Source organism: Lycium barbarum, chromosome 5, assembly GCF_019175385.1.
Source record: "Lycium barbarum isolate Lr01 chromosome 5, ASM1917538v2, whole genome shotgun sequence".
Lineage (NCBI taxonomy): Eukaryota > Viridiplantae > Streptophyta > Magnoliopsida > Solanales > Solanaceae > Lycium > Lycium barbarum.
In genome coordinates, this window is record NC_083341.1 from 140,079,798 (window position 1) to 140,103,354 (window position 23,557).

Here is a 23,557-nt window from a genome sequence, read left to right on the forward strand (position 1 = left end):
TATACATATAACTTAAACATCTCTCTCTCTCTCTCTCTCTCTCTCTCTCTCTCTCTCTCTCTCTCTCTCTATATATATATATATATATATATATATATATATATATATATATATAAGTTATATAGCCTAAGTATATTAATATATATATAAGTATATTCTTAGTATATTTTAGGTATATGTAGTACAACTTAAGCATATAACTTAATATATATATATATATATATATATATATATATATATACGTATATGCTGTATTGCTGTTAGTCAGTAAATATATAAACTTATATAACATATGTAAATATACCTACAATATACTAATAAATACTATAATATATATATACTATACAAAAAAAAAAAAAGTTTTGGACAGCTTCGAACCGGACCGGTCCGGTTTCCATTTTAAAACCGGTAAATCGGAACCGGTTCCGGTTTTTAAACCGGAAACCGGCCGGTTTATTAACCGATTACCGGTCTGGTCCGGTTCAAACCAGTTGACGGGCCTACACTACTGGCCTTTCTTTTCATTAAACTTTAGTACTTTTAATTTCTTCTCTTCTCCACATAGTAGTTCTTTTTCCACAACAATTTTTCTAACCAAAATAAAGTGAACGATTAAATTTAACTGTGTGAGTTTACCGTGTAATGACCAAAAAGTCTCCTTCCATTATATGCTTAAGTTGTCTTGATTGATTTTGCTAGTGGAGGAAAATAAAGTCATGAACTTGAATGATTCAAGAACAAAGCACTATATCTAGACAGTTTCTCCAAAGCAGAGGAATTCATCAAATTCACTTTCCAAATACATCATTCAGGTCTTCTATAGGTGCCCATTTGCAGCAATGGGGTTCTTGAAAATCCTTCTTATTTTCATCTTTTGTTCTTTTCCTTCTTATCTAGACAACAATTAGCTCAAGTGGAAATGATCACAATGTGATGAAAGGATTTGCAGCAAGATTAACAACCTCACAAGTGAAGGAAATGGAGAAGAAACCGGGCTTTGTTTCTGCACAGCCTCAGAGGATATTGTCCTTGCACACTACTCATACACCAACCTTTCTTGGTTTGCAACAGAACATGGGCTTGTAGATGGATTCCAATTATGGAAAAGGCGTGATCATCGGAGTTATAGACAGTGGAATTTTTCCTGACCATCCTTCGTTTAGCGACGTTGGGATGCCTCCTCCGCCTGCTAAGTGGAAGGGAGTGTGTGAGTCCAATTTCACGAACAAGTGCAACAACAAGCTCATTGGAGCAAGGTCTTACCAACTTGGCAATGGTTCCCCGATAGATGATAATGAAAGTGGTACTCACACAGCGGGCACAACCGCAGAAGCCTTTGTGAAAGGTGCTAATGTATTTGGGAATGCTAATGGCACTGCAGTTGGTGTTGCCCCTCTTGCCCATATAGCCATATATAAGGTATGCAATTCTGACGGTGGTTGTTCTGACAGTGATGCTTTAGCTGCCATGGATGCGGCTGTAGATCATGGTGTAGATATACTTTCAATATCCCTTGGTGGAAGTGCGAAATCTTTCTATGATGACGAAGTTGTTCTTGGGGCGTACAGTGCAACAAAAAGAGGTATTCTAGTAAGTTACTCTGCAGGCAATGAAGGTCCTTTGCTTCGCTCAGTAGGAAATGCAGCCCCATGGATTCTCACAGTTGGAGCCAGCACGCTTGATAGAAAGCTAAAAACTACTGTCAAACTTGGAAATACAGAGGAATTTGAAGGAGAATCTGCTTATCATCCCAAGATTTCTAACGCATCATTCTTCACTCTATTTGATGCTGGAAAAATGCAAGTGATGAATTTGAAACCCCTTATTGTATACCAGGGTGATAACGTCCAAATCCACTCCTCAAAGAGAAAGTGTACACGGTCGTATGCAATATAATTTACCCAACTATGAGTCCGGGTCGATCCCACAGGGAACAATATACTAGGCGATTAAGAAAGTAAGGAACTTTCACTTACCAAGCTAAGCCAAACGATAGATAATATTTTGGTTTTTGAGAAAATTATAACTAATGCGGAAATGTAAACTAACCTAGAAAGCGGGTAAAATGATCAATGGCCACAAGCTTCGATACAAGGAGCTCTCAAGTAACGATCCAATATATTTTATGATATTACAACTAAGAGGGGGTTTATGTTAATAGATAATTGTTTCTAAAATCTCATTGAAAGTCTTCCAACTAAATCAAAAAATTTCACTCTAAGCTTTTCCAAGCCTTAGAGTGTGATATTAAGCACAACCAATTGAATCTCAAGTAACTTTCCTATTCCTAGCTTAAGTTATTAGATGGGTTTAATGGCCCAAATTCTTGTTAATTAATCTTTCCCAACCTAGATTTCCTCTTCCGAGCTCAATCAAAGTAAATGGGCGAATCTTAGGGTTAGCTAATCCCTTAAGAAACATTAAAGAATAAGATTAATTAAATCAACAAAGATCCACTTCAATAAAAATAAAAATCATTCAATACATAAGCAAAACAAGAGTTTCATCCAACACTTTAATCATAGAATATTTCCATAAACAAGATTCAAGTGAAGAAAATAAATACTACACACTTAGATATACAATACAAAACAAGGAATTGAAGAAATGAATTAAAGGTTTAAGAAATGCTCAACCAAATCTTCAAATCTTCAACCCCAAAGTGTGGTGTAGGAACCTAGTCTCCAAAACTTGTATGAAATGGCCAAAGATGATTTTTACAAACCCTAGCATTCTATTTATAGAAGTGCCAAAACGGGAACAAAATTTGGATAAAAATACCCTGTGTGCACAACATGCTACTCGCATCTTGTGTCGCAGGTGCAACATGCGAGTCGCATGTTGTGCCAAACCGTAGCATGTTGTGCAAATATCTCTGTCAGCACATGCTGCACAACATGCTGCTCGCATGCACAACATGCTGCAGCAAGTGCTACTAGCATGTGCTGCCAGAAAGTGCTTCTTGTTCTATTTTTGCTCTATTTTGCTCCGTTTTGCTCCGTTATGCTCTCCGAGCATCTTATCCTACAAAACAACATAAATACACAAAAAGTAACAACAAAAGTGCTTGAAGAGTCACAAAAGCTTAAGGAATTAGCATCGAATATCCCGTAATTTCGCGGCACATCACAGGGTCTCTCACTGACCCTGCTATAAGAGGAAAGATAGTCATATGTTTAGAAGGTGGTGATGTTCCCAGGGTTGATAAAGGTAAAGCTGTGAAGGATGTTGGAGGTGTTGGCATGATTATCATCAATCAGCCACGTTATGGTGTCACTAAAGTAGTTGATGCTCATGTTCTTCCAGCAATGGATGTTTTAGCTACAGATGGAACAAAAGTTCTTACCTATATGAACTCAACAACAAACCCTGTTGCTACAATCACGTTCCAAGGAACGATAATTGGAGATAAAAATGCTCCCATGGTTGCTTCATTCTCTTCTCGCGGACCAAGTGAAACTAGTCCTGGCATCTTGAAACCTGACACAATTGGTCCTGGGGTTAATATCCTTGCTGCTTGGCCTACCTCCGATGACAAAAAAACACAAAATCTACATTCAATATAATATCAGGCACCTCAATGTCTTGCCCTCACCTTAGTGGCGTAGCAGCTCTGCTAAAGAGTGCACATCTTGATTGGTCTCCTCCCGCTATTAAGTCTGCAATTATGACAACCGCGGACACATTAAACCTTGCCAATAATCCAATACTTGACGAAACGCTCCTTCCTGCTAATATCTTTGCAATTGGTGCTGGACATGTTAATCCATCGAGAGCAAATGATCCAGGACTAATTTATGCTACTCCATTTGAGGACTATGTACCTTATTTCTGTGGTATAAACTACACAAATCGACAGGTAGGTAACCTGTTGCAACGCAAGGTGAATTGCTCGGAGGTGAAAAGTATCCCTGAAGCACAATTAAACTATCCTTCTTTTTCCATATTCAGACTTGGATCAACTCCTGAGACATATACCAGAACTGTGACCAATGTTGGTGACGCTACATCATCTTACAAGGTGGAGATTGTTTTACCAAAAGAAGTTGTCGTGAAAGTTGAACCCTCCGAGCTAAATTTCTCCGAGTTGAAGCAGAAGTTAACATACCAAGTGACATTTTCCAAGACAACCAATAGCTCAGACATTGTAGTTGAGGGATTCTTGTAGTGGACTTCTAATAGGCACTCTGTGAGAAGTCCAATTGCAGTTGTGTTTGCCGAGTGAAACTACAAAACTGGCAATTTTAGTGCTAATGCTATCAGTATCGAATGCAGTACAAGTGCATATAGTACTCAAACATTTGATTATAGTGAAATGCTGTTTCTTTTCAGTACATGCTTTATGTTACCTTTTTGATTAGTTAATTGTCTTTGATATTTTATCAGTATTAATTGCTTCAATGTTAGTTCATTGACAATGATATCCAATAGATAAAGATCAAAGCATATCCTCTTTGATAGTAGAAGTCAGCTTTTCCTTTTATCTTTTCTTTTTGTATTTTATTTTTCGTTTGATGGTTAGTAATGCTTTGGGCTCTTGGGCTTTGTGGTCAAATAACCGTTTGGAGCACCACTGCTTAAATATTAGTCGAAAATTATAAAGTATTTATTGTTTAATTAGTCGTCTCGGAATCAATTCCAAATCTGCGGGTTTGAAGTTGAAAATTTCGAGTCTGAAGTTTGAAACTTTCGACATACGGGTCTAAAGTTACGGATCGTCAAACTAACCTGAGACATTTGAGTTTAAAGTTAGACTTGACAGCTCCCAACTTCAGACCCGTATATCTAAAGTTTGAAAACTTACAACTCAAAAGGTCCGAACTTTGTGACTGCAAGGCCTTCAGAACCCAGATAAAAAGATCCTTCCTAATTCCTATTTTATCGCCTTCCATATCTTAAATCAAACGATCCAGCTCAAAATTAAAAATATGATTGTTAGTAGAGTAAATCAAGTTAACAAAGTTTTCAAAGTTCCTATACTTCGAAAGAAGCCAAGCCAAAATGGATCCCTTATGTCTTATTAATGTTGTGATTTTGCTATTTACAATTCACGAGAAAAAGAAAAGGAGGAAGGGCAGCAACCCATGTCTGAATTATTTCAACATTAGCCAGAAGTTAAATATTTTAGAAAGACTCATATATGTAAAATGGGCTACTGATGCAAATCCTACTATTAGAACTCTTAAAATGGGCTGTAGTACGAACGATAAGATTGATCCAACAATTTTCAAGTTTCTGGATTGAATATCAGGAAGGGAAAAGGACAAAAGTAGTCATCCGGCCCAAATTATTGACAACCTGATGGCCCAAGAAATTAAAAAGACATCTTTTAGCCTTTTTTAATAATTCCATTTTGTGGCCTTTTTTCAACTAATTCCTGCATCTGTATAGAAACTGTATCATTGTTGTATAGAATATGTATCCGTATAGTACGTGTTTATAAAATATATTATTGTTGTATAATTTACGTTTAATAAATGTATAATTAACGTATACATACTAATTATACACATATTATACAATTATTATACATGTTTTGAGATATTTCTTGAAGGCTCAATAAAGTATACTTATTAATTATACACATATTATACATGTTTTGAGATATTTCTTGAAGGCTTAATATGAAGGCCTTGCAGTCACAAAGTCACAATAGGATAAATAATTTCACAAATAAATAAATTAACAATGACATAATTAACAAATAATAGGAGATTACTATATTTTTTTTTCTAATTAAACAATTAATAAAAAAAATTCATAATCAATTAACAACTAATAAATTAATAGGACAAAAATAAAAATAAAATAACACTGGCAGTTCGAAAATGCTCAGTGGAAAACGAGCAATAAATGCAAAAATACAATCCATTTTTTGAAATTCGAGACTATGAAATGTTAATCATGCTTAGGATTATAATGTATTTAACAAAATAATCAGAAAGTTCATAGTAAAATGTCTTGATCGAAGCTTATTGTAGAGTTGTTTGAATCGAGTTCTACGTTGCACTTTACCTAAATTCAACCTTCGAATCTTGTTCCTTGACTCGAGTATTTTGAGAATCTTTACTTTCCAAACTAAATTTGAATCGAAAATGGTGTTTTTTTTAGGTGGGACCCAAGCTGTTCGTCCTTTAATGGTGGTTTTGGGAATTTTTTATGGTCAAGTGGGGGACTGGTGATGGAACCCAATGGGTTTTTGTGGTTGTCCTTTAACGCAACAATTTGTTGTGTTAAAGGAGTAGCATATTGGTCCCTTAATGCAGCAAATTGCTGCGTTAAGGGTACTTTTGTACTCTTTTTTTTTTAGGGGGGGGGGGGGAGGGGGGTAATTTGGTTCATTTGACTTTTTGTTGGGGGCACTTAGGTTCCCGACTCCTACTTTTAGCTAACACATAGTACATCTACTTTACTTTTTACTTTAGAATATTAATTTGACTACTTATCTCTACAAAGGGTACATTTGACATATCATATCCATTCTCAACATTCTTGACAATTTCCTTCTTGACTATAATCTTTTTCTTTTCTATCTTTTACGTAGTACTTTTTCTTTTCCTTATCTTTTACGTAGTACTTTTTCCTTCAATCATGGTTCTTCTTTTTCCACACAATATTTCTAATATATATAAGTGTTCAAGAGGACTAACATAACAACAACAAATTGTATCAAAAGTTGTCTAAGTTATACACTAAATTTGAACTTATTTCAATTATACTTGGTTTATTTCCTTTATTTTTAGTTGTGGGTCCACTTCATTTAACAAATACTACTACTTGGTTTGCCACATGTACACGTGTATTCCACTTTTATATTATCATATTTCTTTACTTCTATACTTCATTTTATTACTCTATTATAGAAAGCATATGAAATTGTACTCTTAGCAGGAACTAACATATGTACATTTCAGAAGTTTAACATTAATTCTACCTCTTGTGTGTTTGCTTTTTAGGTCCCCATGTGTCCGCAGTGTCTCAATTGTCCTTTCATTTCTTTCATTTGGCATATACTCCCTCTGTCTCAATTTAAGTATCTAAGTTTGACTAGACACGAAGTTTAAGAAATAAAAATAGACTTTTGAATCTTGTGATTATAAATTTGACATGTAGGATATTTGAATTGTCAACTTACTAAATATAAAAAGAGGCGGACATAACCAAAATAAGACAAATTTTAACAACAAATGAGAAATTAAGGGGAAAAATAAGAGGAAAAGAAACAAAATATGGAGACTCACTAAGGAGAATCGTGGTATCAATTGCAAAATATACAAACCATAAATATGTTTTTTTTTTTTTTTTTTTTTTTTTTGTGATTCAGCAATCCCAAAGTTTCTTTTTAATCCTATCAAATAAGGAAAAATCTTTTTTTTTTTTTTGTACTCTTTCATAACATAAATATTGTTAAGAACTCTCCGGCATGAAAACAAAAAAGTTTGTGACGCTGAACTGAACTCCCGATAGATAAGAGCAAATCGAAAATGCCCCTTATCTCATACTACTCTCTCGATACAAAATCTAATGTTTTGAAAAAAATAAAATACAAAAATTTCTCATATCGAATTTGAAGTGCCATGCTATTATTACTTTGTATTCATATGGCGAAGGCATAATCTTCTTTTTTCTCTCAAATAAAAACCTCATTGGCGCCAAGCGTGAGGGAATTGCTAGACGGTTGGTAATTTCTCCTTTGACCAGGATAAAAGATCTCATTGAAGCGGCTAATCCCATGCATACTGTATGAACATCTGGTCGCATAAATTGCATATACCTAGCCCCCAGGAGAGTTTATAAATAAATACAGTTCTTTGGTCTCATCCTCGATACTAAGCTAAACCATAAGACCAATAAGTTGATTCGAAATCTCGCTATTAATCCCTAAAGTAAGTAACCAAATTAATTATGTTGGGCTGGGCCGGGTTTTAATTTTTTTTATTATTAAATTTGGTACTCTAAAATCTAGTTGTTGCCAACTTTATTTTAACCATCAAGTTCCTTAAATTATACTTTAACCCTATTTTCAGTCTATAAATACAATTCATTCTTCTCCATATTATCTCATAATTCCAACCTAAACAAGTTCCCTTTTTCGTGTCCTTAAAAAACGAAAGAAACTGCTATCTCCTAATTAATAGGAGCCCTTTTCCTAGACTAAAAATTAGGGACATCAATTCATTCACTTTTTGGGCCGTGGAAAATGTGTGCAATTTGTTAATTTCCTCTTCTATTATATTTCTTTTTAATTTTATTTCTATATTGGAAACGTAATTGCTTTGTTATTTTCAAGTTTGAATAGTATACATATTATTTAACCATGTTATAAATTTGGATGATGATGCTTATGTGTTTTTAGGTCAATTATATATGTGATAAACCTATATTATGAGTACATATCAAATATTGTATGTATGTAAATTGTACATTTGAAATAATAATGCAAATATAATGTTATTAAATCATATATATATATATATATATATATATATATATATATATATATATATATATATATATATATATATATAACTATTGTATGTATGTAAATTGTATATTTGAAACAGTATACTGCAAATGTAAACGGCGTAGTAGCAATATATATTAAGCATAGTATAATATTTATTAGCTTTTAAGTGAACAAATAAATCAATAATATATCTACTTTACATTAATTAATTATTCTTAAAATAAACATACAAAGAGAATAATTAGTGTACGTTGAAAAAAGGAACAAAATATGAAATCCCAAATTCGGTGGTATCTCATTTAATTATCAAATCAATGCAGAATTATAAATGTGCTAATATATATAAATGTGCCATTTGTGTTGATAAATGTGTTGCACCTAGTAAAAATCACTTTTATTAATTCAAAAAAAATATATTGGTGGGCCGGGCTACCGGGATACATGGCATGTCCGGCCCAGCCCTCTAAATTTTTCCGCTAGCCCAGCCCACTATCCCTCTTATGGGGTTCCGTTTCGGGCCGGATTAGGTGGGCCGAGCCTGGGCCGACCCGACCCAATTGACAGGTTTACTTCAATGCAAATAACTCAAAAAGTTTCATTGTGAGTTTGATTTGTAATGAGCAGAACAATTTAACAATGGGAAAAGGGTCAAATTTACCCTCCAAGTATTGTCTATGAATTAAAATTGCCCTCGTTAGACTGAGTGATCAAATATGCCCCCCCCCCCCCCCCCCCCCCCGGTCAACATACTTGTTAAAATGCCCTTATCACTAACGGATGGGTGATTGGGACTCCTTATCAGTCCACAGAGACGCCATGTGTAAATAAATTTGTTTTTACTCTAAATCATGTTAGTATAAAAACATAAATTTGTTTTGATTTTCGACGTCGAAAAAATCCAAGAAGAAGAACTAGGGAAAGCATTGTTACTAACTGTATATGGCCCATTATTCATTAGTGCCTTTACAAGTGTGAACAACTTAATTAATGTGCTACTTGTCCCAAAAGAAGGGTAAAATCGTAAAAATGTGCAAATTTAATTTTGAAATTAATATGTTGTTTAGCCTGTTAGGGAATCCTGTTATTGTCTTCATATTTCAGTCAAAAGGTCACTTGCTAGTTCTAAAAGATACTCGTTGAATCCAAATATAGTCATTCCTAATACTTAAGTAGAGAAATATCAGTCCTCCCAATAAATATCATCAGATAAAATATGTATTGGATCTTATGATCGCTGAGCTAGGCTTAAACAATTTTCCCTAAAATGTTTCATATTATAACAAAGTATCCCTTCACTTTATATATATATATAAAAAGAATTTCACTAACTACTAATGCGGGACTATATTCGCACCTCCAGCATCGGAAAAAAAGTATAAGTTTCGAGTTCTATTGTCTATAAACTGATTTATCTTAGAGACCATTCTTCCTTTTATTTTATCGGACAAAAAAGAATGGCCTTTAAGATAAACCAATTTATAGGCAATGGACCGGAAAAAAAAAACAACGGTCTTTAAGATAAATCAATTTATAGACAATAGTTCAATTAGACAATATTCTAATTCAGGCAGATATAGCATTAATCTACCATTTCCGCCTCAAACTATATAAATACAAAATTTCTAAATAAATGTAATTAAACATTAATCCTCTTCTTTGGAAAAAAGTAAATTAAGCTCAATCCACGACCATGACCCAGTATAGCACACACGTTTTAGTCCGAGATTCGTAGAATTGCCCTTCTTTTGGGGTGGTCTTTAAATTTTGCCCTTCGGCTAAACCCCATGGGTTCCAGGTTCGAACCCCCATATAGTCAAAATTTTAAAAAAAATTCGCAAGGCAGAGTTTAAATTTCGCTATGCCCCCACCGGCATACACTTGCGAAGGAATTACCAAAGTTATGCCGGACCCGGCATACTTATGCCTTATGGGCAAACTTGGCATAAGTATGTCGGGTCCGGCATAACTTTGGTAATTCGTTCACAAGTTTATGCCGGGTTCGGCATAAAAATTTGCCCATTAAAAGTATGCCCCCACCGGCATAAACTTGTTAAGGAATTACCAAACTTATGCCGGACCCGGCATACTTATGCCTTATGGGCAGACTTGGCATAAGTATGCCGGGTCCAGCATAACTTTGGTAATTCCTTCACAAGTTTATGCCGGTGGGGGCAAACTTTTATAGTATGCCACATAAGGCGAAATTTTTCCTTAAGGCATAACTAAAAGTTTGCCTTATAAGGCAAAGTCTATACCTTATGGCTAATGTGCTCCGGCTTCTTTTCTTTTCTGCTCATTTTGCTTATCAAATAAGGTGCAAATTTTGATTCACAAGAAACAACAATTCTCATGTTAAAGAACAAGTTATTAAATCTTGATCTTGTTACAAAATTCGTTCAGTTTCTAACAGAGCCCTTTGTGTCAAATTAGCTTCACTTGTTTTGTCCTTGTGTACCTTACTTGTATCAATTTCATTGCATTATAAAATTAGTCCTTAAAACCCACAAAACCCGCAAAAACAGAACCAAACTGAAAAAATCGACGAAACTGAAACCAGTAGAATTTATATTATAATGGTTTGGTTTGGTTTATATATTAAAAAAAAATCGACTTAATTGGTTTGGTCTGGTTTTAACCAAAAACCGAGTCAAATCGGACCATGAACACCCCTAGTTGTGACCCATTATTTATTAGCTCCATTAAGACCTTTATGATAAGAAATTGACGTTGAGCCTAAGTTAATCACATAAGCTAATTTATCAAGTGAGGATTGTTCAAAATCATACTAGCCGATGTGAGATCTCAACAACTCCCGCGTTCCCATGCCAACCAAGAATTGGGATAAACTCGTTAGAAATTCTCATTTAGTGGACTCACATATTTAATATAATTGTACATAGATTGCTATCAATTAAAGAAGCCCATTTTTCTGATCTAATGAAGCATTAACTTTGTGGGATAAATATATAAATCTTATTTTATAAGGTATGATTTTATATGCATAGAAACCTAATCAACTCTTCAGTTATAATTGATGGGTAACTGAAGTGTCACACCTCTTCTGAAAGGTTACCTTTAAAGGGTTATATGATATGTCTCTTCCGAAGAGTTGTCTTACTATTATATATATGGTTGCAGTCCCTAAATCTGTTACTGAATTATTTTCATCTCCGTCCCATTAAGAGAAGTACAACAAAAAAAGTAACAAAACTTAGAAGATCATGACTTCCTCCATCGATTCTTACAATGGATCAAGGTAAATGTCCTTACTAATCCTCTAGATTTTTTATCTCTGTCTAATGATTTACAGTCAAACCTCTCTTAATGGCAGCGTTGTCCGAAAATTTCATGGCTGCTATAGTGAGATGCTCTTATGTATGTATATTGACATTTCATGTTTTAAATATCATTTAGCTGTTATAAACAAAAGTACATAAAAAGTTATTTTTCTATACTTTATATGTTATAAACGAAAATAAATACTTGTTAATTTTAAAATCTCAATTGATTTCATAACATTAATTAAAAATTGAAAAGACTAATAAATTACTCTTTAATTCATAACTAGTTGTACCGTACCGATAAGAAATTAAAATCTAAGGAACATATACATTTAAAATTAATTAAAAGTTTTAATATTTCAAGTTTGACGTAAGAATTCTACACTTGTAGTGATAATATAACGTTTGAATTGACGAAGATTTTTTGTCAAACTTTCAGCAAAAGGGAATTCAATAGATTTCCGTTGAAGGATGTCAAAGAGCTTATTTTAATTTTAATTTTATCAAGCAATATAAATATCTCCAAGTCTAATTCAAGCAACTATTTAAAGAGCCAAATTGAGATTTTTCTGAGCAATAAAATATAAAACTGATAAATTGAAATCAACTCCTTTCTATCGAAGCTTAAAATTTAAATTTGTAAGTGGAGAAGAAAAGAAAAGTAAGTTAAACAGTTTAAGGACAAAGCAGTTTATGTAGAAGCTCTAATGAAGTCTTTAGTGGACACAATGCGATGAATACGAAATTAATCAGATCAGTGGACTACAAATACTTAGGGTGGGCATTCGGTTCTTCGGTTCGGCTATTTCGATTTCGGTTTTTCGAAGGTGGACACCGAACACCGAACCAAACTAGTTCGGTTCGGTTCTTTCTGTTACGATTTTTTGAAGTTTGGTTCGGTTCTTTCAATTTGGTTTTTTTGATATGATATTAGAAGCGATCCCATTTACACTAATTCAGATTCTCAAAAGCAATAAAATATAAAACTGATAAATTGAAATCAAAATCAAACAAACAGGATACACAAGAACAGAAAATCATAACCATGGTATAGGATTACTAGGTGTTATATACATACAGTAAGAATAATTAAGAAAACACATAAAGGACATAAATTAATCCTAAAGACACATCCTATTCACATTCGGTTGTTAAAGATATTTGATTTTCTCAACTGAAGTAGAAAATTAGGGATACAAAAGCAAAAGAGGGCTTGTTACAATTGAATTTTTTTGGGCTTAAACTTAATGGGCCTGGATAATTTTAATTTGTTTAGGTAATGAAATTTCGGTTTAAACCGAAACACCGAAGAACCGAACTCTAAAAATCTGAACACCGAAGTTTCTGAAAACGTAAATCGAAACCGAACTGAAAAATCGAATTAATTCGGTTCGGTCCGATTTTTTGATTGTCGGTATTTATGTCCAGCCCTACAAATACAAGATGAAAAATTAGAAAAACAAAAAAAAGACAGTAATTTGATGCGCGGTGGATCTACCCCTTCGTTGAAAACTTGTATAGTGCAGATAAATGATTTCTTCATATATTTAATTATTTATATTTTGACTCTTTTTAATGAAAATATAGACTTCGTCATTGATCAACAAAGCTAAAATATAAAAAGAAGGATTAACAATACTTTTGGTCCCCCAATTGTTGGCAAATTTTGATCTTAGTCTTTGTGAAATGTGCACTTTAATCCCTTTGCTTGTGAATATTCAAAATTTACCATAGTTACCAATTGTTTCATCACTTAATTACTTATGTGCTATTTCTTAAGCTTGTACTATTACTTTAATTATATTAACACTAATATAATTCTAAAAATATTACAAATATAACATATCTTTTACAAAAAGGGACCAAAACATATATTTCAATTAATTAAAAATTAAATCTACTTTGTCGAATATCATAAGGATTGAGGGATCAAAAGTTCTAGTATTCCTAAAAAGAAAGTCAAGCCTTTGGTGGCTTCAAAAAGTAATTAGGACATGACACTAGATGTATTAGTCAAGGAAATTAATATAGAGACAACCCTATGAGTTTCCTAGAAAAAACGTTTTATTTAATTGAGATGGACACTTTTTAACATATTGTGCCCAACTGAGAAATCTGTAGCCAAGTATGGAATTTTGTAGGAAGTAGGACATGCCTCCCAACGATACATGTCACTGACCAAGTCCAGCTTCCACAATTAAAGGGGACCAATGTAACATCACCTATGTACAAGTTCGTCTTGCAAATAAATTAAATTAAACAACTTTACCTTAGCTGTATTTTCCACAAGAAAAAGAACTAGGGAAAGCAATGTTACTATTGGGTTGTGACTAGGGGTGTTCAAATGAGACCGAAAAATTGATCCGAACCGGTAAACCGAGTCAAACTGATTTAATAAATCAAAAACCGACTCGGTTTGGTTTGGTTTGGTTTTAAATTTTCAAAAACCGATAACACTTAGTTTGGTTTAATGTTAAACAAAAAAAAAAAAACAAAAAAAAAAAACCGAGCCAAACCAATAACATATACATATTTTAAAATATGTATATATTTAGAAATTCAATACTAATTCAAATAATTAAAACGTAAAGTTTGGTCAATTTGTGTGAACTGCAAGATTTACTTTTGATTTTGAGATCCATTAGACCGTTTGAGTCCTAGTGGTGTTCTTGTATGGCTAATGCGCTCCGACTTCTTTTCTTTTCTACTGATTTTACATATCACTAAATAAGCTGCAAATTTTCATTCACAAAAAACAACAACTCTCATGTTAAAGAACAAGTTATTAAATCTTGATCTTGTTACAAAATTCGTTCAGTTTCTAACTGAGCGCTCCAGGTAGTGAATGACTACTTTTTTTGTGTCGAATTAGGTTCACTTGTTTTGTCCTTGTGTACCTTACTTGTATCAATTTCATTGCATTATAAAATTAGTCCTTAAAACCCACAAATCCTGGAAAAACCGAACCAAACCGATAAAATCGACGAAATCGAAACCGGTAGAATTTATACTATAATGGTTTGGTTTTGTTTCAATATTATTAAAATCAACTTAATTGGTTTGATTTGGTTTGATTTTAATCAAAAATCGAGTCAAACCGGACCATGAACACCCCTAGTTGTGACCCATTATTTATTGGCTCCATTAAGACCTTTATGATAAGAAATTGACGTTGAGCCTAAGTTAATTACATAAGATAATTTATCAAGTGAGGATTATTCAAAATCATACTAGCCGATGTGGGATCTCAACAACTTCCGCATTCCCATGCCGGTGAACCAAGAATTGGGATAAACTTGTTAGAAATTCTCATTTAGTGGACTCACCTATTTAATATAATTGTACATAGATTGCTATCAATTAAAGAAGCCCATTTTTCTGATCTAATGAAGTATTAACTTTATGGGCTAAATATATAAATCTTATTTTATAAGGTATGCGTTTTATATGCATAGAAGCCTAATTAACTCTTCAGTTATAATTGATGGGTAACTAAAGAGTCACACCTCTTCATGTCTCTTCCGAAGAGCTGTCTTACTATTATATACTCCTATATGGTTGCGGTCCCTAAATCTATTACTGAATTCTTTTTATCTCTGTCCCATTAAGAGAAGTACAACAAAAAAAATAACAAAACTTAGAAGATCATGACTTCCTCCATTGATTCTTACGATGGATCAAGGTAAATGTCCTTACGAATCCTCTAGATTTTTATCTCTGTCTAATGATTTTTGCGATCTTGTATGGACTGTTTAAAATTTTCCAACAGAACTTACTCTGATACCATGACAACTCAAATCAAAAGTTAGCTCATGAAGTGACGATTGCTCAAGACCATATAAAGATATAGCTCAAGACCGTATAAAGATACATTCTCATTCTAAATAGTCGATGTGAAAACTCAACACTTTATGCTAGTGAAGAATTTTATATGTATCGTGCCCCAAAAGAAAAAAGAGACCTTTACACCATAATGCATTGATTATATACGGTTATACACATATTATACATGAATTAAATACATTTATTATACATTCCTCGGCTATTTTTAGTTAAATGCTTGAAATGGACGCCTATTTAGTTAGTTCTTCGAAGAAGAATCTTAAATATATTCATGATTTTGATAAAACTACACTTCAACATCAAGCTATTTGTCTACCTTACGAGTCGTTAATTCCATTTGGACAGAACACTTGCAACTTTTTATGACTAAGTGTTTTATAGGAGTTAAACATTTGTCTTATGAAAGAATCTTACTGTATCCAAATACAACTATACTCGTCCTAAGACATCATTAGATAAACTGTTCGAGAAGTCCTTTTTTTTTCAAAAAAGAATCACTTTATATAATATAATTAAATTTAGCTAGTTTCATTCACACTACTGGCCTTTCTTTTCATTAAACTTTAGATCACACTACTGGCCTTTCTTTTCATTCACACTACTGGCCTTTCTTTTCATCAAAAAAGAACTATGTGGCCTTTCTTCTCCACATAGTTCTTTTTCCACAACAAATTTTCTAACCAAAATAAAGTGCACAATTAAATTTAACTGTGTGAGTTCACGTGTAATAACCAAAAAAATTCTCCTTCCATTATATGCTTAAGCTGTCTTAGTTGATTTTTCTTGTGGAGGAAAATAAACTCATGAACTTGAATGGTTCAAGAACAAACCATTATATATAGAGACTTTCTCCAAAGCAGAGGAATTCATCAAATTCACTTTCCAAATACATCATTCAGTTCTTCTATAGGTGCCCATTTGCAGCAATGGGGTTCTTGAAAATCCTTCTTATTTTCATCTTTTGTTCTTTTCCATGGCCTAGTATTCAGAGTGATATTGAGACTTATATAGTCCATGTTGAATCCCCACAAAGCCAAATTTCTGCTCAATCATCATCTATGGATTTAGAGAGCTATTACCTTTCTTTTTTGCCTAAAACTACAACAATTAGCTCAAGTGGAAATGAGGAGCCTGCTAGCATGATCTATTCCTATCACAATGTGATGAAAGGATTTGCAGCAAGATTAACAACCTCACAAGTGAAGGAAATGGAGAAGAAACCGGGCTTTGTTTCTGCACAGCCTCAGAGGATATTGTCCTTGCACACTACTCATACACCAAGCTTTCTTGGTTTGCAACAGAACATGGGCTTGTGGATGGATTCCAATTATGGAAAAGGCGCGATCATCGGAATTATAGACAGTGGAATTTTTCCTGACCATCCTTCGTTTAGCGACGTTGGGATGCCCCCTCCGCCTGCTAAGTGGAAGGTAGTGTGTGAGTCCAATTTCACGAACAAGTGCAACAACAAGCTCATTGGGGCAAGGCCTTACCAACTTGGCAATGGTTCCCCGATAGACGATAATGGACATGGTAGTCACACAGCGGGCACAGCCGTAGGAGCCTTTGTGAAAGGTGCTAATGTATTTGGGAATGCTAATGGCACTGCAGTTGGTGTTGCCCCTCTTGCTCACCTAGCCATATATAAGGTATGCAATTCTGTCGGTGGTTGTTCTGACAGTGATATTTTAGCTGCCATGGATGCAGCTATAGATGATGGTGTAGATATTCTTTCAATATCCCTTGGTGGAGTTGTGAAACCTTTCTATGATGACGAAATTGCTCTTGGGGCGTACAGTGCAACAGAAAAAGGTATTCTAGTAAGTTGCTCTGCAGGCAATACAGGTCCTTTCATTGGCTCAGTAAGTAATGCAGCCCCGTGGATTCTCACAATAGGCGCCAGCACGCTTGATAGAAAGCTAAAAGCTACTGTCAAGCTTGGAAATAGAGAGGAATTTGAAGGAGAAACTGCTTATCATCCAAAGAACTCCAACGCAACATTCTTCACTCTATTTGATGCTGGAAAAAATGCAAGTGATGAATTTGAAACCCCTTATTGTAAGCAAGGGTCACTAACTGACCCTGCTATAAGAGGAAAGATAGTCATATGTTTGGACGGTGGTAGGGTTCCAAGGGTTGATAAAGGTAAAGCCGTGAAGGATGTTGGAGGTGTTGGCATGATTATCATCAACCAGCCACGCTACGGTGTCACTAAATCAGCTGATGCTCATGTTCTTCCAGCAATGGATGTTTCAGCTACAGATGGAATACAAATTCTTGCCTATATGAACTCAACATCAAACCCTGTTGCTACAATCACGTTCCAAGGAACGATAATTGGAGATAAAAATGCTCCCATGGTTGCTTCATTTTCTTCTCGCGGACCAAGTGTAGTTAGTCCTGGCATCTTGAAACCTGACATAATCGGTCCTGGTGTTAATATCCTTGCTGCTTGGCCTACCTCCGTGGATGACAGCAAAAACACAAAATCCACATTCAATATGGTATCAGGCACCTCAATGTCTTGCCCTCACCTTAGTGGCGTAGCAGCTCTGCTGAAGAGCGCACATCCTGACTGGTCTCCTGCTGTTATTAAGTCTGCAATGATGACGACCGCGGATACACTAAACCTTGCCAATAATCCAATACTTGACGAAACGCTCCTTCCTGCTGATATCTTTGCAATTGGTGCTGGACATGTTAATCCATCAAGAGCAAACGATCCAGGACTAGTATATGATACTCCATTTGAGGACTATTTACCTTATTTCTGTGGTTTGAACTACACAAATCGACAATTAGGTAACCTGTTGCAACGCAAGGTGAATTGCTCGGAGGTGAAAAGTATCCCTGAAGCACAACTAAACTATCCTTATTTTTCCATAATCGGACTTGGATCAACTCCTAAGACATATAGCAGAACTGTGACCAACGTAGGTGACGCTACATCATCTTACAAGGTGGAGATTATTTTACCAAAAGAAGTTGTCGTGAAAGTTGAACCCTCCGAGCTAAATTTCTCCGAGTTGAAGCAGAAGTTAACATACCAAGTGACATTTTCCAAGACAACCAATAGCTCAGACATTGTAGTTGAGGGATTCTTGAAGTGGACTTCTAATAGGCACTCTGTGAGAAGTCCAATTGTAGTTGTGCTTGCCGAGTGAAACTACAAGACTAGCCATTCTAGTGTTAATGCTTTCGGGATCGAATGAACAAGTGCCTATAGTACTCATACATTTGATTATAGTGAAATGCTGTTTCTTTTCAGTATGCTAGTTTTGGATACGTGTGCTGCACGTATAATCCATGTTATTCGGTGCAAACTTTTAAAATCACATAATAGTTAATAAAATAATATTTTAAGGTTAAAGAGTGCAGGTGCTTTTAGTAAATTGTGAAATAGCATAAATTTCTATATTTGCCATCATAATTTATTAACAAATATTATATATTTAGATCACACTTATGTTTTTCAAGGGACATATAGAAATTGATGGTTATAATTTTAACGGAAAAGGCTCAAATAATATGCCATCGAACTATTAGAAATGACTCAATTAACACCGGTTTTAAAGTGCCAAATATGACATGTGGCTTCAAATTAGATGTCCATGTTGTTTAATTAAACTAGACAAATTTATGGATCGGGTTTTAGTTTTAATTTGTGCTGGTTTAATTAAACGACGCAGACCTCTAATTGGAGGCCACGTGTCATATCTGACATTGTAAAACCGGCGTTAATGAAAAATGGCATAGATGAGCCATGTTGATAACGGCGATGGCATGAATGAGTCAAACTATTGACGAATGGCATAAATGAGCCATTTTCGATAGTTCAATGGCATATTTAAGCCTTTTCCGTAATTTTAAACAAAGTAATAATATGACAATGATAATTGCTTACCTAGAACTTTGATCTGTCTTTCTTCTCCACTTCTAAATAAAAGAGTTGTCTTTTTTTCCTTTTCTTGTACCACTAATCAGAGTAAAGGGAACAAGGTCCTACGTCTTAGCTAGGAAAGAAAATTAACGCTTTTGGGGGTAGATATCTCAAAAGATCACTCAACTTTGAAAATATATGTAGCAAAGTCATTGAACTTTGCTACATATCAATAAAATCACTCAACTTTGTCTTCTTCTTTTATAAAACTAGTAAACTTATCCACGCTTCGCGCGATAATATTATCGACATAGTCTCTAACCCTTTTTCTAATACTCGGAGATTAAAAATAAAACTATTGATTTAGTGACTTTTATTTATATTTTTCATGCTTTAGGCTCTGTATTAAATTCAAAAATCACCTTTTAAGTTAGAACTGTCTCTCTTCTTCATCTTTCAACAATATCTATTTTTCATTTAGCTAATAAAAATAATGTCAATAAATTGCATAGCAAGACACTTTATTTTTAACATTCACTCACAAAATAGACTTATAAATTTAGAAAGTTCAAACCGCATCAATTTTTTTTATCATCCTCTTTGTCCAATAAAAATAATTTTGAAACATTTGTAATGAATTACAATCTAACCTTTATCAATATAAATCTAATTTTAAGAATAATCTTTAGATATTTAAGAAAACATAATGTATGTTGTAAACCATAATATACATTTTTCGTTTTCATTAAGAAATTAGTGGGACAACCTCTTTAAAAAAACACCATAAAAAGATCTTGTAGCAAATTTTGAGGAAGTTAAGTCCTTTGTGGTTCCGACTTTTTCTACTCTATGCATATGCATAGGAAAATAATCACATATTTTTCATGTTGTCATTTGTTTGGGAAGCACGTAGAGATAATTATACTTTCTCAATTGTCACTCTATCTTTTTTCTATTGCAAGTAATGAAAAGATAACGAAAATCAATTTGAATTTAGTACAATTAGCCCTAAAATTCAAATAGACATTTTAGGGTAACAAAAGGCAAAGTTACTAAATACGAATTAGCACTATACTTATTAAGTTTGGAACAGACTAAAAGAGTAACAACACACATGTATACCCCCACTTTTTTTTTTCGAACTCTTAAGGAGTGAATACCTTTCTCTCTGATGTTGTCGTCACCTATCAAAAACTCAAAATCATTTTAAAAGCAAACACAATAAAGAAAAAAAAAGAGAATCTACAACAGTGTGCATCACGAAAACAAAATAAACTAATACATGAAAAAGCTCCTCAAAGTGGGTGTATATATATGCGTTGTTACTCTTTTCCTTTTTCTCGACGTGGGTGTTTTTTTGCCAGTCATTTTCTTTTTCGTACTCCTATTTAACTCTTCTTTACAATCGATATTGTGGTGAGCTTTTTCATGTATTAGTTGATTTTGTTTTGAAATAACAAAAAATATGTACTCTTCTGAGGTGAACAAAAAATGATTTTAGGTGAACAAAAAATACGTAGGAGGGTAAATCATACGAGACAATGACATTTGGAACAGAAGAGTTAAATAGGAGTACGAAAAAGAAAATGACCGGTAAAAAAACACCCACGTTGAGAAAAAGGAAAAGAAAAAGATGGAACTTTCTGTGCAAAAATTTGGGAGGAGGAGCGGAATGCAAATGATAAATGAAAAGGAAGAGAAAAAATTGTGCAATGAATTAGATATGTTTTGTAGTTATAGTAGCCAATACAATTATAACTTATTACACTAATATTGAATGCATTATGATCGTGGTAATAAAATTAGTATATGGTGCACTAATTTTCGTACAAATAATCTAGGAAGAATGTTCCTTTTTTCAACGGAAATAATGGCTAATTAAAACAAAAATTAGAGAAAGTTTTTTAAAAAAACATAAAAAAAAGGAGAATTAACTGAAAAAGTAATATAATTAAGAAAAAATAAGAAAAAAAGATCATTAACACTCCCAATGCAAGATGACTCTTTGGTAACACTCTTCATTGTCTTCCATTTACTACAATTCTTAATGGTCTTCATAACTTTTCATTTTCCTTCTCTATTACAACAATAATAACGAATAGAAGAGGAAGAGAGTAAGAGAATTAAGAGGTATAATTAAGAGAATTAAATAAGTAATGTTTTTGTTTTTTTAAAATAGAACATTAATTTTTAAATGAGAAAAAATTTTAAAAAAGGAGAAAAATGATAAATGGTTTTCTGGGCCATAGAGAGGTGCCACATCACCTAGCATATGCCTAGCTTTATATTATATATAGATAGATATAGATTTCCATTAAATGTTTATTTATGTGTCATCTCATTAATAACATAATTTTACTAAGGTTAAATGGAAAATAATTAATTGTGCATGAACTTCTAAAACTATAAATAATTTGAGATAACTATTTTAATAACCACGACCGATAAATGAGACAGACAGAATAACTTTTTTCAACATATTTCCCACTGGTACTTTTCTTTTACTTTTTCCGTTCTATTTTTGTCCTTTTCTCACGCTTTCCCAAGGTTAGTCCAAAGGCATGATATATAAACAGGCGCTCAAATTTGGCCTTAGCTAGCAAACATGTCATCCAACTTTGGGTGTGCACAAATAGACACCTCAACTTGTATAAAGTTGAACACGTAAACAGAAATGATAATGTGGTACTGACGTGACACATAAATTTGGAGGTGTCTAGATGATCATTTGGTAAGTTGGTTTGTTTAACTGATAAAGTGAAGATAAATTGAGATGCCTACTTGTGCACACCCAAAGTTGGAGGACGTACTTACAAGCTGAGGCCAAATTTGATGGCCTGTGTTAACAATTATGCCTATTCCCAAAAAGAAAAATCTCTCTTTGTTCATTTGTACGAATCTTCAATACTTCCTCTTCCTCCTAATTCTTTGGAGATTTTTTTTATTCATCATACCCTGCAAAAGTTGGTAAACATAATATTTAAGCGGAACTTAAATAAGAAAAGAGTTGTCAAAAAATAACAGAATAATACCTTGATAGTATTTTTTTTGTTTTGTTTCCCACCTAGTTTCGATATTTGCATTAGAGCCCGACTATATTCGGATTCGCACTGCGTAGGGCCTCATCCGGTGAAAGCGCTCCCTGCTGAGGATTTTTCCATACCCAGGACTCGAACCCAAAACCTCTGATTACGAGAGGAGCAACCTCATTCGCTGCACCACATACTTTTGTTTGGTCGTTGATAATATTTCCTATCACTCTAAATGAGAATTCACCCTTTTAATTTCTTTATATCTTCTTATTTAGTAGAGGAATCACCATTCGTTATTCTTCCCCATCTAAAGTTGTACCACCAGAATCAAAGAACAAACATTAAATATAAAACGGTATAAAAATTTCGTTAAAAATGATCGGGGAAAACATGTTAGTAGAACGAAAACTAAAATCAGCAAGAGAAGCTTTTTAAGGATAAAAAAGATTGAAATATAATAGTATATATATGAACAATTCAAAAAGGGCATTAATCAGTTTTCCATTTACCTACTTCGTTAGCAAATACCGACGTCGAAATCATCATCGAACAAATAAGTAGTGAAAATGGAAGGACAAAGGCCGAGTCTCTTCTTTCAATATAATATCGCATTAGAAACCAAAAGAAAGGGAAAATGGTCAAAACAGATTAAGAAGTAGATGAAATAGTTATACTTATATTTACCGATGAGTAACTGATGCGGCTTTACGGTTTCGTAATTAACGTAGTTTGTGGCTGTTGAACTTTTAAGCACAGATTAGAATTGAAGTGAATGAATTCAAATCTTTAAAGTTCACCTGGAAACCAAAGCACCCATCTGTGTTTTTGGTTTCCGGGGTGCTTTTCATGTTTTTATATCCAATTTTCATATATTTTTTATATATCTATACCTAGTTTGCATCGGATTTAACGGGTGCTGGAGCACCACAAAATTGGTCCGCCCTTGCTTCTAAGTTAATAAATTAAATATATAGAGTGCTTCATTGGCTAGAGAAAATTAAGTTTGATTCGATGATGTTTACTTGAAGAAATAAATGGAATTAAAGTTATATTA

General features: G+C 33.7%; 1 protein-coding gene and 1 pseudogene across 1 annotated transcript; both read left to right on the forward strand.

The window, feature by feature from the left end:
• Window positions 1–963: 963 nt before the first annotated feature.
• LOC132639918 (subtilisin-like protease) lies at window positions 964–4,225 on the forward strand (annotated as a pseudogene).
• A 12,119-nt stretch (window positions 4,226–16,344) lies between these two features.
• Window positions 16,345–18,961, forward strand: LOC132641900 (subtilisin-like protease). Its single transcript, XM_060359009.1, has one exon. It carries the CDS (start codon window positions 16,518–16,520, stop codon window positions 18,753–18,755), a length of 2,238 nt encoding a protein of 745 aa, XP_060214992.1. The 5' UTR covers window positions 16,345–16,517; the 3' UTR covers window positions 18,756–18,961.
• Window positions 18,962–23,557: the final 4,596 nt, after the last annotated feature.